The 15,201-nt window shown below is 39.9% G+C and overlaps 1 protein-coding gene across 2 annotated transcripts; it reads left to right on the top strand.

Moving 5' to 3' along the window:
* Positions 1-6,387: 6,387 nt before the first annotated feature.
* Clec4e (C-type lectin domain family 4 member E) lies at positions 6,388-13,433 on the top strand. Of its 2 annotated transcripts, XM_028862630.2 has the most exons (6): positions 6,388-6,589; positions 7,382-7,477; positions 8,920-9,009; positions 9,948-10,099; positions 10,736-10,851; positions 11,788-13,433. In XM_028862630.2, exons 1-6 carry the CDS (start codon positions 6,553-6,555, stop codon positions 11,942-11,944), a joined length of 648 nt encoding a protein of 215 aa, XP_028718463.1. In that variant the 5' UTR covers positions 6,388-6,552; the 3' UTR covers positions 11,945-13,433. The 2 variants fall into 2 exon arrangements, with proteins under 2 accessions (XP_028718463.1, XP_037060043.1); XM_037204148.1 differs by lacking the exon at positions 7,382-7,477 and having other exon boundaries at positions 6,389-6,589.
* Positions 13,434-15,201: the final 1,768 nt, after the last annotated feature.

The raw sequence follows: 15,201 nt of genomic DNA, 5'->3' as shown, positions 1-15,201 counted from the left end.
ATAGCTGCTCAGACCCAATCAAGTAAACACAGAGACTTATATTGCTTACAAACTGTATGGCCATGGCAGGCTTCTTGCTAACTGTTCTTATAGCTTAAATTAATCCATTTCCATAAATCTATTCTTTGCCACGTGGCTCGTGGCTTATTGGCATCTTCACATGCAGCTTTTTGTGGTGGCAGCTGGCAGTGACTCCTTCCGCCTTCCTGTTCTTTCTTTTCTCCTCTCTGTTAGTTCTGCCTATACTTCCTGCCTAGCCACTGGCCAATCAGTGTTTTATTTATTGACCAATCAGAGTAATTTGACATACAGACCATCCTACAGCAATGTTTCATTTGTTTAACTCTGTGAAGCTGTGATACTTTGCCTGTCTAAAACACCTGGTGATCTAATAAAGAACTGAATGGCCAATAGCAAGGCAGGAGAAAGGACAGGTGGGGCTGGCAGGCAGAAAGAATTAATAGAAGGAGAAATTTGGGAGGAGAAGTAGCTGGAGAAGGAGGAGGACTCCAGGGGACAGCTACACAGCTACACAGCAAGTGATGGAGTAAAAAACAAGGAAAGGTATACAGGAATAGAGAAAGATAAAAGCCCCAAGGCCAAAGATAAACAGGACAAATTAAGTTAAAGAAAGCTGGCTAGAAATAAGCCAAGCTAAGTCCAGGCATTTATAATTAAGAATAAGCCTCCATGTGTATTTATTTGGGAGCTGGCTGGTGGGCCCCCAAAAGAATAAAAACAACCAACAACATTTTTGGTGTGCCAACATGTGCCAGTATTGCCACGTATAGCTAAGAAAGCTGAGGGAGGACAAAAAAGAGAATACAGTATCTTTAAAAGTTTCTGCCTGCTGGTGAGCTCTTGAGCAGCCAATATGTTAAGTAGGAACAAAAAACTAAGTAAAAACACCTGCCATGGTGCAAGCACCAGCATTTTAGAGCTCTAGGAGGGTTGAATGCAGTTCTTGGTCACACATCTCCAACTGGGCCATGAGCTTTAGGCTTGGCTTTCACGACCTGAGAAGCAGGTGGAGCCAGCCAAGAGAGCTGTGTGGAGGATCCAGGTGTAGGTTGGCAGTTTAAAAGTTTGTTTGTGCAGTCAAAAAAGGCTAAAAGATACACAGTAAAAGAGGTCAAGATGAAAAAAAAAATCCAAACAACAACAAAAAACTCTAAACAGGTTCCAGCTTAAGAAAGAAAAGAAAATGGGTATAGACAGTCAAAGAAATAAATAGTTTAAAAAAACAAAGTCTTTAAAGAGACGGTGTAGCATGAATCTTAAAAGGTCTTATTAATAAAATCAAATCTAAAGCCAGGTATTGGGGTGAATGCCAAAAGATCAGAGAGACAGAACAAGCCACAGCTACCTCACCTTGCCAATTCCTCAGCTGGATGTTTCCTCAGACTGGATGCCTCTCAGCTGAACTGTGCTGCTCAAAAGCCTAAAAGCTTAACCAGCTCTAGTTCATGGTTTTCACACCTTATATACCTTTCTGCTTTCTGCCATCACTTCCTGGGATTAAAGGCTCTTGTCACCACGCCTAGCTGTTTCCAGTGTGGCTTTGAACTCACAGAGATCCAGACAGATCTCTGCCTCTGGAATGCTAGGATTAAAGGTGTGTGTGCCACCACTTTCTGGCCTCTATATTTAGTGGCTGTTCTGTTCTCTGACCCCAGATAAACTTATTAGGGTGCACAATATTTTGGGGAACACAATATCACCATAACAGTACAAGTAATATAAAAGAAAAAAGCCGAGTAAGATGGGAGATACACAGGGAATTGGGATACTGTATGTTACATTTTGAATGTGTGTTGATTTTGAAGTTTTTGTTTGTTGATAAGCAAATAACAGGTGCTAAGAGACATGAAGTTGAAAGGGCTGCTGAAATAACCAACCTAGATATTTTAAGAATTCCTTACCTTTAAAAAAGAAGTCAAGAAATATATTTGTCAAATGGAAATAAAGAATGCTTTGGAGTTTTGTTCCCACAGGAGATGAGAGGTTGTGGGTTCCTCCAGGAATGAAATGGATCAGGGAAGACCTCCTGAATCTTGGCAGGAGATATCTATCAACAAAGATTACTACTGGCCTTTACCAGGACTTGGTCATTATCTCAAATTTTCTCTCTGGGACCCTGAAGATGCTTCATCCACAGACAGCAGAAAGCAGTCTAGAGAAAAAGATGCCCACATTCCAAAGAGTTGGGGTGTGTGAGTAGTCTTTGGTTATTTGGTGGGTTATGGATGTTTGCTATCATTTAGGGGAATATAGGAATGATAAGATAATATTGTAAATTATTGAATCTATTTTAAACTAAAAAAACTATTAATCTCAAATATTTTGGATTTGTAAGGACTTTTGTATATTGATAAAATTTGAGGTAATTTTTGTTGCAAAACATTGTATATATATTTCTACTCTTGTTTAAAGGATTTTTGTATATTGATAAAAATTTAAGGTTATTTTTGTTACAACATATTGTATTATGTTTTTTTTTGTTTGAGATATTATGCCTATTCAGTTCATTTGGAAATGTAGGGTGAAGTTCTAGTTTTTGAAACCTATTATTATAAACTATATAGGATAATCAGGAAACACAGGTTAGCCAGTTATAACAATCAAAATTATAAATATGTTAGATATGCTTTCCAGATCATATAGAGATATATTTTAGATAGATGCTCTTCAAAACTTTCAAAGATCTACAGAATATGGCATTTAAAATGTTGTGTTAACTTAGGGCTTTTCATGACAATGAGACACATCTGCTCCTGGCAGCACCAATTTACTTTAGAGATGATGGGCATCGAAGAAACTTCTTGTGGAGTTTGCTTTCAATGTGGAAGGCTTGCCATTTAGTCAAGAAGCTGCTCTTGCCTGGACTGCTTGACAGTATGTTGTATAAACTGGACATGCAGGACCCACAGGAAAGTGACTGCTGAACTTTGCTAAAACAATGCAGGATGGTCCTTCAGGATTCCTGTTTCACAGAAGAAACTGCCAGACATTCTTCAGGACACAGAGGAAAGTGACTAACAAATTTTGCCAATATAGGTGGGACACTCTTTCAAATTTCCTGCTTCATTGAAAAGTCTGCCAGATACTATGGGCCTGTAGGTTGAAGATGGATGCCCCAACATTGCAGAGGAAATTTGGATGACTGTCCAGGCAGTCAGATGTTTCTGTCATCTAGAGTTGTTTGCAATGCAATTTTTGTTTACTTAAATTATATTATATCCCTCTGGGGCCTTTGATGGAGCTGAAGACTAGATAGTTATAGTTGCAGTTTTCCTTAGATATGATAGAAAGTCAATTAGGTATAAAATTTGGATTTCCTAAGATAGAATAGATTATGGAGTATTTTCTTTAACTTTAACAGACAGAAATGAATTGGAATTTAGTACATGTGAATGTAAGAAACAAAGAAAGGTGTACAGGAATAGAGAATGATAAAAGCCACAAGGCCAAAGATAAACGGGATAATTTAAGTTAAAGAAAATTGTCTAGAAACAATCCAAGCTAAGGCCACACATATATAATTAAGAATAAGCCTTCTTGTGTATTTATTTGAGAGTTGGGTGGTGAGCCCCCCAAAGAGCAAAAACAACCAACAACACAAAAGCACAGAAAATATTTTCAAAAAAGTCACAGTAGAAAATTCCCTAAGTCTACGGAAAGAAATGTCTATCCACTTGGCAACAGGCCTACAGCAAACAAAATAGACTGTATCAAAAAAAAAAAGAGATTTCACGTGACACACTATAGTTAAAATACCAGAAATACAAAATAAAGGGCATTGGAAGCTGCAACAGAGATAAGCAGAGTCACTTACAAGGACAGGCTCATCAGAATAACAGCAGGTTGATTATTCAATAGAAACATTTAAAGTAGAAGAGTCTGGAAAGATGCATTCCAAATTCTGAAAGACTGTACCTGTCAACCTTGAGCATTATGCATAATAAAACTACACCTGTAGTTGAATGAGAAGCAAAAAATTTCCATGATAAAAATAGATAGGAATTTATGACCCCTAAGCATCTCTGTAGAGGATTCTAGGCATAATGCTTCAGTCTGAAGAGAATGAGAAACACACACAACTGGCCACCAGGGATAAATAAACAAGATCAGGAAGGTGGAGTTATGCATCTGTAAATAATCTCTCACCCAGCACCCTGTAAGAAACCCTAGTAAAATGCAATGGGTTACAGGAAAACAATCATAAATGTAGGAAGACCAGCTTGTAAGAAGACTGGGATCAGTGGAAATGAGAAGAAAACAAGAGAGGGTAATAGGGTGAGTGTAGTCAAAAGTTTTCTCAGATCCCGCCTGGCCTCGTGGTCCTGCATTCCTCCAGTCTTATGTTCCTCTGGTCCTGCCCAGCCCCAGGGTCCCTCAACTGCTTATAAAATAATCATTCAGAGGCTTAATATTAATTATCAACTGTATGGCCTATGGTAGGCTTCTTACTAGCTAGCTCTTATAACTTAAACCATTTCTACTAATCTATAAGTTGCCATGTGGATGTGGCATTACCAGTCTGCTGGCATCTTGCTGCTTGGGCTGCAGGCAGGCATCTCTCCAGACTCTACCTTTCTCTTTCTTTGGATTTCCTGCCTGCCTCTAAGCTGCCTTGCTTGCCATAGGCCAAAACAACTTATTTATTAACCAGTGGAAACAACATATATTCACAGCATACAGAAAGACATCCCCCAGCAGGTGAGTATGATAAAAGTGCATTATAAACATGCATGAAAATGTCATAATGAAGTCCATTATAATGCATAATTAACATTTGCAAAAGAGAAAGATATAATGATATAAATATACATCTGATAATTATATATCTGACTAGTAAAATATTTACTTTGTAATATCTAGTTAATTGCATATTTATAATAAATAATATAACCTTTAGCAAAACTATTAATATAAGTTATTACTGATTTATTAAGATTAATAAAAAACTTACTACGACAATTCTGTTTCTTAATAGCTTTTACTAACAATATGTATATTGAATGCATGTATGATGTGTAATGTGTATGTTATGTATCTTTCCATCACTATAATGAAATGCCTGACATGAGTCATTTCTGAAGGAAACAGAGTTTTCTTTGGCATGCTTATTTGGAGCATCAGGTCAAAGATTGGGCAGCCCGTGGTCTGGGTCTTTATAAAGGTGGCACACCAAAACAGAAGCCAAGAAACCATAGAAGACTAAAACATCGCACCCAACCACATCAGAGACTCTTATTCACACCTACAATGACTCAAAAAACCAAAAAAAAAAAAAAAAAAAAAAAAAAAAAAAAAAAAAAGACTAAAACACATCAGACTCTTTCAAAACCATGGACGCTAAGGGCCTTTCACAAGGGCTCAGCTCTTAAAGTCCACAAAACTTCCTAGGGACCAAACTTTTGCATATGGAATTTTAGTGAAAATGCAAAGTCATATGAATTTAAAAGTATGATTTAAAATACTTATATAAATCCATGTGTCTGAAAATGAAAAGTAGTGAGGAAAACTTCCAATCTATTGAAATAATAGAAAGCTTCCATGAGACCAAAAAATATTGTGTAGCATATAGGAAGTCTGGCTCACCAAACACGGGGATTCCCGAGTCATGTGTATAGCACTTCTGCCTCCTGACACTCACAACCTTAGACAAGTGATACTAATGTGACTTTTAGTGTCTTCTAAGAAAGATTCCAGAGAAGCACTCCATTCTAATGTCTAGCTGAAACTGCTTCTTCTGACACTCAAATCTGTTCCTTCTCTAAAATTTCCAAATAAATAAAATAGAATTAAAGTACCCATTGAATCTGCAGAAATTGTGTGTCACTGTAAGAAGTTGAACTGACTTGCAAAATACTATGAGGCTGATCTGTAAAATAATCCAGTGGTTAACATCTTGATAAAGGGGACCAGAGTTCACACAGTGAGTGTCCAAAAGCTGGTAAGAAAGAGGGACACAAAAGATGAAAAGAAACTCTCCATAGCTAACTTGTAAATATGCACATTGTGCACCCAGCTGTGTGCTATGTGTGGGGAGAATTCAGAGTCTCAGCCTCCTGTGAACAAATGTGTACTTGGTACAGACAAAAAAATAAAACAAAACCAACCAACCAACCAACCAACCAACCAACCAACCAATCAACCAAACAACCAAACAAACAGAATTTAGAATGTGGTGCTGAATCCCACAGTGCCAAAGTTAGACTTTGGAGAAAGAGAGGCATTTACCTACTAAAATAAAACAAGGTTTTTTTCAGACCTCTCAGCCATTTCTCTTGATGCTTATCACCTACCTCATCATTTCCTCTTTTGTGGTCTGGAGTGAGAAGTGGCATGTTGTCCAATAAACTCCCTATCCTTGTGCAAGAAAGGAAATTCTGACTTAATTGTACAGAGCACATTAGCACACTGTGATATCAGCTCTGTTAGGGCTGAACTTTTAAAAACGGGTGAAGCATTCATCTGCTGAGACTCACTTTCCAGGGTTCTTACTAAGTTGAGAGGAGAAAGAAAGGGAAGAACGGGGGAAAAAGAATGTCTTCAATGAACTCGTCTGCATCCCATCACACAGGTACAATCTTCAAGCCTTCCTTTGCTTGTACAGCTCTTTTATTAGAATGGGTATAAAGTTTGTTAAGGGTAGGACAATGGAAGAGTGCACAGTGAGATGGAAAGAGAAGGGAAGAGAAGAAGGGTCCTCAGGATTAGCAGAAAGCTTGCTGAGGAGTCATGGAAAGGCTGCCACTCTGCTGTTTCTACCTTCTGTGATACTCTGAATATCTTTGAACAAGTCCTTCGATTCTGTGGAATTCCCTCTACCTGTCTGTAAATGTATGTTGGGGAAAAGGGAACACCTGCTGCTTGACTGTTATGTTTTATTTAATTTATGAAGATCTTGAAAATGAGATGTGGAGAAGACAACAGTAGGAGAGACACTGGAAAAGCGAAGGGGGAAATGAAGTAAAAGGAGAAGAAAAGAAGGAAGGAAATAAAGAGGGGAGGCCTCAAGGTGTGGAAGCATTTCAAATGGAGGAATTAGAAATGAAAAGCTCATCATATACCTAAGTCCATGTCTTAACACCAGCAATGGATTACAGCAGGGGTTCTTAAGGTGTGGTTTCCAGACGGATTCCACACAACTCTCCTGAATTGTTAACTCCAAGGTGGGGCTGAGGCCCAGCAGTCTGCATACAACACGGATTCATGGGCAAGCCATCTCCATACAACAGATTCATGGGCGAGCCTGGGGATCACTAGACACAGGCAATTACGAATAGGAAGTGGCAAGGATAGAATTGACTCAAATCTCTTTTGTATGTTGCTTTGGGAAGATCCACTGTGTGTTTTATCTTTCTTCTTACAGAGAGAGGATGTTTCAAAAATTTCCAAGTGCTCTCATGGACTATGGCTGGGGCCTCCATCCTGTTTCTCAGTGTCTGTTTCATCACCAGATGTGCTGGTGGGTTCTGAAGGTCAAAGTCACTGCATTTCTCCAGGGCTAATACTAGCAGTAGATTCTTGCTCAGTGCAGTGCATCACTTTTCCTACAAGGAGTTTTTTTTTTTTCAACAAAGTTTCATATATGTTATACTTTATTATTCTTGACTGATTTTGTTTTTAATAGTTTCATATATATATATATATACACATATACATATACATATATGTGTATATATATTCTCTCACATCCTCTCATGTCCCTCCCTTCACTATCAATTTCCACATGGTGCCTTTCCCAGTTTCATGACTTTTGGTTTGGCTTTGTGACCCATTTAGTTTAACATGGGCCATCTGTATGATCACTATCGGGGTGTCCACTGGGGGAGGTAGAGTTCATCAATGGGGACACAGTTGAAGGGAACAATCTCCCTACTCTCTGAATCTATCAATAGGCAAGAGCCCAACAGAGGATAGGGCTTCCAGAGGCCCTCCTCCGACCATGCCTGAGAGTGAATGGGCCTACTCTGTGGCAAGCCCAGTGTGGTCACCTGCGGCTGCTGTTGGGTTAAGATTGTAACAGCTGTGTCAGGTCCAGAAGATGACATTCCACAGGTAGATCTGGCCTTATCTTCTGGCTCTTCTACCCTTTCCTTCTTCTGCAATGTTCCCTGGGCCATAAAGTGGATGGCAAATGTCTTGTTTAGAGCTGAGCACTCATCCATTTCTGCATTCTCCACCATTCACTGGAACATTCAGCAGAAGGAGAGACTCCTCTGATGAAGACCAAATAGTGTTCATCTACCTAAGGATATAAACACCTACCTAAGGATATATCTAGATGGCAACTTGACACTGGATTAATTCAATTGAACAGCAGTGTTCATAGTTAGGCCTATGATGTCCCCTGCAATGTGTTTTTGACCAGATTTATAGTGCTTTTTAATTTCATTTTCCTTCCTATTCACCCCCAAGCTTCAGGCTATTTCCCAAGCCAGAAACACAACTAGTCTAAAATCATATTTGAATTTCAGTCATCTCTACACATTTTGTGATGCATATTTTCTATCCCCTTGGTGCTCTTGAGTTCTTCCTTTCAGACCACTGTCATTAGGCCAACTTGCTTGATGAAATGTTTACCTGCAGCTTAGATGACTGGTCAGGACCAAAGGCACAGGAATTTGCTTTGTGGATGGAAGATTTTTAGATGGTTAGACTTGGCACAGGAGGGACTACAAGCATACTTTTGATCTGAAATAGTTTATTCTTTGTTAAGTCAGGAAAGCCATGAAATGTGAGTTACTCTTTCTTTGAGGAAGTGGATCCCAGTGTGAAGGGGAAAATAGGTGGTGAGGAAACTTCCTGATCACTGTTGGCTGTTGTGTTACAAGCAGAAAGCTGAGAGCAAGGATTTCATTACAAAAAATGGTATGAGGCATTGACCATAACCCTCTCTTCTTGCAGTAACGTATCGCAGCTGTCTAATGTACGAGCAGAAAAAGCTACAGTCACACGAAACAGTCAAGGAGCTGTCCTGCTACAGTGTCACATCAGGTACAACTGTCTGCCAAGTTGAACATGAAAGTGTATACGATAACCTTTTTTTTTTTTTTTTTTTTTTTTTTTAGTTTCTTGATTGTCTTTGGAATAAGGAAACTATAGTGGGTTTAGTTTCTGTTTTTCCAAATGAAAATGATAAATCCTGTCTGCAGAGAGCGGGGGGAAGGTTGATGAGAGTAGAGGGACAGAACTCTGGAAATGCAGGTGTCCTTGGTCCAGAGATCTCAGGAACATTACAATAAACCCTGACCATAAATTTCAAGTATACATCTAAATGAGAACTCTGAAAAAGAAAGGATTTATTGCCAGTAATGGAAGTTTTTCTTCATTTATCTGCTTCCAAAATGAGGTGGAGGAGAAAAACATGTACAGAGAATTTTTAAATACCTAAGAAAAAATACTCAAATATTCTTATAGATCAGCGTAGTCCAAGACATAGCAAAATGCTACTGGATGCTGGCAAAGTAAGTTACTTCTTTAAGCCACAGGGTTTTGGTTTTTTTGTCTTTCAATTAAGAGAGATTTAGCTCAGTAAATGTCAACAACTGAAATTTTATAGTTCTAAAACTTTTATCGGGGTTCAGAGGATTGGTCAGAGTACAGAGCTTAGCCGCCATGAGGGTTTGCCTGAGTCACCCAGAGAAGACTCAAGAGTGGCCTTGCCTAAGCACAGAAACATGGGTTCTGAGGCTACTACCTGACCCAGGTAAACTGCACATACCGCTGTATTTACTAGTCCTGATATCTAGAAAATAAAGATTCTGCTCCAAAGACAATTGCTACTTGTGCTTATTGACACTGGAATTACCTAACAGTCTTAGAGAGCACGGTGCGGGCTACTAGAAAGATTCTAAGCTCGGGATCCCAGTGTTGAACTCCACCGGATCACAAGCCAAATTCCCCGACACTCCCTGAAGCCTCTCTCCTCCTAGGTTCAGTCAAGAACTGCTGTCCTTTGAACTGGAAACACTTTCAGTCTAGTTGTTACTTTTTCTCCACGACCACCCTGACCTGGCCATCAAGTTTAAAGAATTGCTCAGAAATGGGGGCTCACCTGGTGGTTATCAACACACCGGAAGAGCAGGTAATTGGTGAACGGGCTCCTCGGTGTGGAAGGGATGTTTTCGCTGATCTTTTCTCCAAAACCTGTGCCCAAGGTGTGAGCCACAACTGTTTGCCAAAGGAGTGGGCTGAGATGTGTGCCGCGGCCACTGTTTCACCACATGATTTGTTTTTAGGCTCGGCATTACGAGAACCTTTAAAGGCTGATTTATCTGAAGAGACCCGATATTAACCAGAATAGCGGGGAGTGGGAGCTGATTTTAGAATAATATTTTGTTGATGAATACTTTGTATGAATGAGGGCAAACAACTATTACCCATTGTTGTCAGACTCTGATTAATTTCTCATGATAGATACATCAGATGTGACTGCCATTAGTTATAGACCAACTTTGAATGAATGACATAGAATCTCTTTTAGAGGCTAGAGGATTTTTAATCTGTTGAATTGTGTTACTTGTAATTTCTCACAGTAAAAAAATTAGGAAATGGCCTTCAGTAATCTTAGTTTTAAGATTGCTTATCTATCATCTAGCTCAACTCTGCTTCACCTCTCCTAAAAACTAATTACTTTCAGCATCTCTTCAGAACCAAGATAATTGATCACGTTCTTCATCATTGTTGTTGCTATTATTGCCATTGCTGTGTTCTCCCTCAGGAATTCCTTTTTCATACAAAACCCAAGAAAAAAGAGTTTTATATTGGACTGACAGACCAGGTGGTGGAGGGCCAGTGGCAATGGGTTGATGACACACCTTTCACAGAGAACCTGAGGTAAGGACATCCTGTGGGAAAATGGTCACATCAGGTAATCCTAAAGTGAGACCATGCTGAGGGGAATTCTCAGAATGGCTTTTGCTACGATGATGCAAGTTCAGGTCCATCACTGGTGATACTGAATACAGGGAAGGAAATTGGAGGCACAGGCTCCTAACCCTTCTGTTCCCTAGGAATGCCAAAAGAATAGAAGAGGAATGATAGATGAAAATAATAAGGAAATCAGAACTGTAGTGTAGATTAAGTTATCTACAGTATAGATTTTAAAAAGAGTAAAGTTAAATCTTATGCTCTAAAACATAAGTAAGTGAAACATAGTGACTTAGAAAGGACAGAATACTCTTCTGATCCTACCACCCTTCCCCTTAATAATGGCCTTGTGTCTTTATAACATCACATTTTAGAGTTTACAGTTGGTTTTCATTATCCCTCTTTATTGAAATAATTATAGATTTCGGAGTCATATCAATGTTATTATTCTTTATCCAGCATTTGAAGAAACTAAATGAGGAAGGGAATGAGGGACCCACTCAGCTAACAAGCGGCAACTGTGAGTCCAGGGCTTGGCTGCCCTGAATCCTGAGGAGGCATGCTTCACTGCACAGTGAATGATGCCCTAGGAGAACATGGAGGAGAGCGAGGGTAGCATGAGGTAGGGGGACAAAGGCAGCGCATCTGCCCTGTCACCAGTCCAGGTAACCCTTACCATGACATCTCTTTCTGAGTCCAAGTCTACGGAGCTGCACGACAGTATAGAAACCCAGGAAGAACCCACCAGCTGATGATATAGGCAAGCGGGTGTTTCTTTGTTGGTAAAAATGGATCTTATAATTTCACTTCACGAAAGGATAGTTAAATGACAAATATATAAGTTGTTTAAGGTGGTGACTCCTTTTCTTGAGACTGAAAATCTCCTGTGTTTCCTCTTCACAGTTTCTGGGATGCTGGAGAGCCTAACAATATAGTTTATGTGGAGGACTGTGTCACCATAAGGGACTCTGGAAATCCCAGGAAGAATTGGAATGATATACCGTGTTTTTACAGCATGCCTTGGATTTGTGAAATGCCAGAAATAAGTCCTTCGAACTAAATGCAATTGAACAGGGGAGACATGATTTAAATGCGTGAGGAGAAACAGGAATGTAACAACACCCAAAATCCAACATGGGAAAACATCCATTATGGACCACAAGGACCACTTATGTGTGTGTTACTCTAAGTAAAAGTGACTTGTTCCATTGTTAAAATCCCTAGTACTGACCGATGTTCTCGCCATAACCTGCAAGTCCTGTTTTCAGAACTTGTGGAATAATCCACTAATAAATGCAGCAAGAGAAAAGGGACTGTTCTTTTGACATCCATCTTGCTTATGAGAATTAAAATGAAAATATAGGTACAGAGAGAGTGAGTATGCAGTCTAGTGAAGAAGTCTATAGACTTTGGATGGTCACCAGATCTTCCTCTTCTTTCTACATCAAAGGATCTAGCTTATCTCCTCATGTTGTTAATGCATAGATCATGTCCATGTTCTCCAACAGCAAGGAAGAAGCATCTGTGAGTCTTGAGGCTTACTGCAGCTCAGGAGAATGGCATGGCCATCAGCACATCTCCATAGGGAAAGGCCAAACTTCAGCTCCAAACAGACGGGTGGTCTAGTCCACTCTTCCCTGGACCTCCATTTTCTCTGTGTTTTCCTCTATCAACTGGATCTTGCCTGCATTTGTATCTGCTGTTCAAGTAGAACCAGAGTTCAAAGTGAGATTGCCCTTTAGAAGTTCAGTTTCACACTTTCTTGTCTCAAGACTTTCCATTTATCATATGATATTCTGTCAGTGAAGACCATGGTTCTTCCAGACAGAGTCATAAAGAGATCTTCAGCAGCATTCACACGCTGGAATAACATGTATCCTTGAGTAGGGGAATTTAACTAAACAAATCAATTTGATATATTAACATTCTTTACAAGCATTTCAATTAGGCATCTTAACAATCTGATTTTGAAATTAAAATCCTTCTTTTAAACACAAAGTCATTTAAACTAAAAGAAATCTTACAACCATACATTTGACTCTCTAATTCATTTTTAAAAATTATTTCTGTTTGAAAATTTCATGCACTGTATAGAATTCACTTTTAACAAACCCATCCTCATTCGCTCCACTACAACCTGCCCCTAGCCACCTCACTTCCTTCCCCTCCCAGCTTCATGTGCTCTTTTTCTTTTGAAACCCATAGTGTCTGCTCTGTGCTGCTTGTATGCACTTGGGTGTAATATCTTCTATGGAGCATGGGCAGTCTCTCAGGAATCACATCCTGCACTCCACCTCCTCCAGCAACCAACCCTTGTCAATAGCTTCTCCTCTGAGGATAGGACTCCATGAGCTCTATGCCATCCATGCTGGATTTGGGATGTCTTCTATTACCTTTATTGTGTTGAGATATATCCCCTGTTCCCCTAGAATCACCAGAAGTTTTATTGTGAAGAGATCCTGGATTTTGTTAAAGTGACGATGTTGTGGGATATTTTGATCATGCTCTGATGCTCCTGAGACTGACAATAAAGTTTACCCTGAATCAGAGGATGGAGGTAGCTTCTAGCTCACCAAAGTAGCCATAGAAGTTTTAGAGGACCCAGGACATATAGAGAGACACGGGAATTAGTAGGGAGGGGCTTAGAGAGATGCTCTGCCTTTTGGATCAAAAGAGGAGAGAGAGGGAGAAGTCATTCTTGGCTTCTCCACCCCTTCTCTGATCAATCAGGTCCACCCCCAATATCTGACTCCTGAGTTTTTATTGATAAAAGAATAATTAGATAAATGCTTCTTCTGGCATCCAACACGGGACACAAGACTATGGGGTAGCCCCTCACCACCGGCTTTGCAGCTGTGGCGTCACTGCCGAGGCTGGCTTTCCTTCCCTCCTCTTAGGCCCTCTGTGTCAGTCTCGGGTTTTCCCATTGCAGCCTCTGTACAGCAGCCTCCAGCTCCTGCCCATTTCCAGCCCCAGATGCCACAGGTGAGTGGGCCCCCCAAACTGTCAGAGGCAGCCACCCACTACCATCCAGCTCTGTCATTCAGGTCCCCTGGCCCTCACTTCTACCATACAGGCTTCTTCTGCACATTCTCCTGTGTCCACTATTCAAGTGGCTTGCTCCCTCTCCATGTGGGTTGCGGGCATCCCCTGAAACCCCTCCTTGGCCTGCTGCCATGCCAGGTTGTCCTCCTCAACACCTGCTCAGTCTTTTACTGCTGCTGCCACTGACAGACACTCTCAGCCCCCAGCCACATGCCAGCAGTTACAGGTGTTCTCAGCCAGGCCAATCACAGCCTGCGTTCTCTGCCCAACCATGTGGCACAGTGACATCCAGCCTCATACCCTGCTGCCTTCATCAGCAGATCTGATGAGACCCCTGGGAATTCTTAAGGGGGGAATTCGTTTTTTAAAAAGGAGTTTTCCTCCCATGTTAACAATGGGGAACAATATTACCATACAGGGAGTAAAGTCTCTTTATGGCTCCACAATGGATGGGTTGAAAATGGAAAAATCAAGTGAAGGGGTAATCAAATTGGCTGGGATTGACATAATGTTGATTATAATCACTATCAGTTTGATACTTTGAAGTTTTATCCTTAAAAAATGTTTGATATTGGTGCCAAATATAAAAAATTGACTGATAAGATGCAATCCTTAGAAAGACCTACTAATGAAACTAAGAAAAATATTTACACATAGACAGAGGAGTTTAGAGCAGAACTTACCACTGAAGAGGAGCAGTCCAAGGTTAATAGAAAACCAACCTCAATTTATCCAGTTACCATTCAAGAATGATCACCAGATGACAGGCGTCACCAAGGAAGTTGACTGGGATCTTGTAGAAATGTTAGATTTGAAGACATTTAAGGAAGCAGTAGTTTCATAGGGTACACATTTACCATTTGTAAAGCAGATGTTAAATTCATGGACAATTCAAAACAGAATTATTCCACAAGATTGGAAAGATTTAGCTACAGCAATATTGTAAGCTGGTTCTCAGTTACAATGGAAAGCATGGTAGAAAGAGGAAGCTAGGGTCAGAACAATGAAGTAAGGACAGTATGCTGATTTGCAAAGACAGTTTAGATTTGATGATCACACCTTTGCTCTATGTTATACAGCTGTTTTGAATGCTTGGGACAGGGTTGAAGAATCAGGAAAGAGGACTGAGTCATTTACTAAAATTATATGAGGCCCAAAAGAAGCTGTCACTGATTTTTTTTTTTTTAACAAAGATTGATTTCAGATATAAATAGAATGTTATCAGATCTGGAAGTTAGAAAAATACAGATTGAATCTTTGACTTTTAAAAGT

Source organism: Peromyscus leucopus, chromosome 3, assembly GCF_004664715.2.
Source record: "Peromyscus leucopus breed LL Stock chromosome 3, UCI_PerLeu_2.1, whole genome shotgun sequence".
Taxonomy (NCBI): domain Eukaryota; kingdom Metazoa; phylum Chordata; class Mammalia; order Rodentia; family Cricetidae; genus Peromyscus; species Peromyscus leucopus.
Note: the sequence above shows the minus strand (reverse complement) of the source record. Positions and strands in the feature narration are given on the sequence as shown.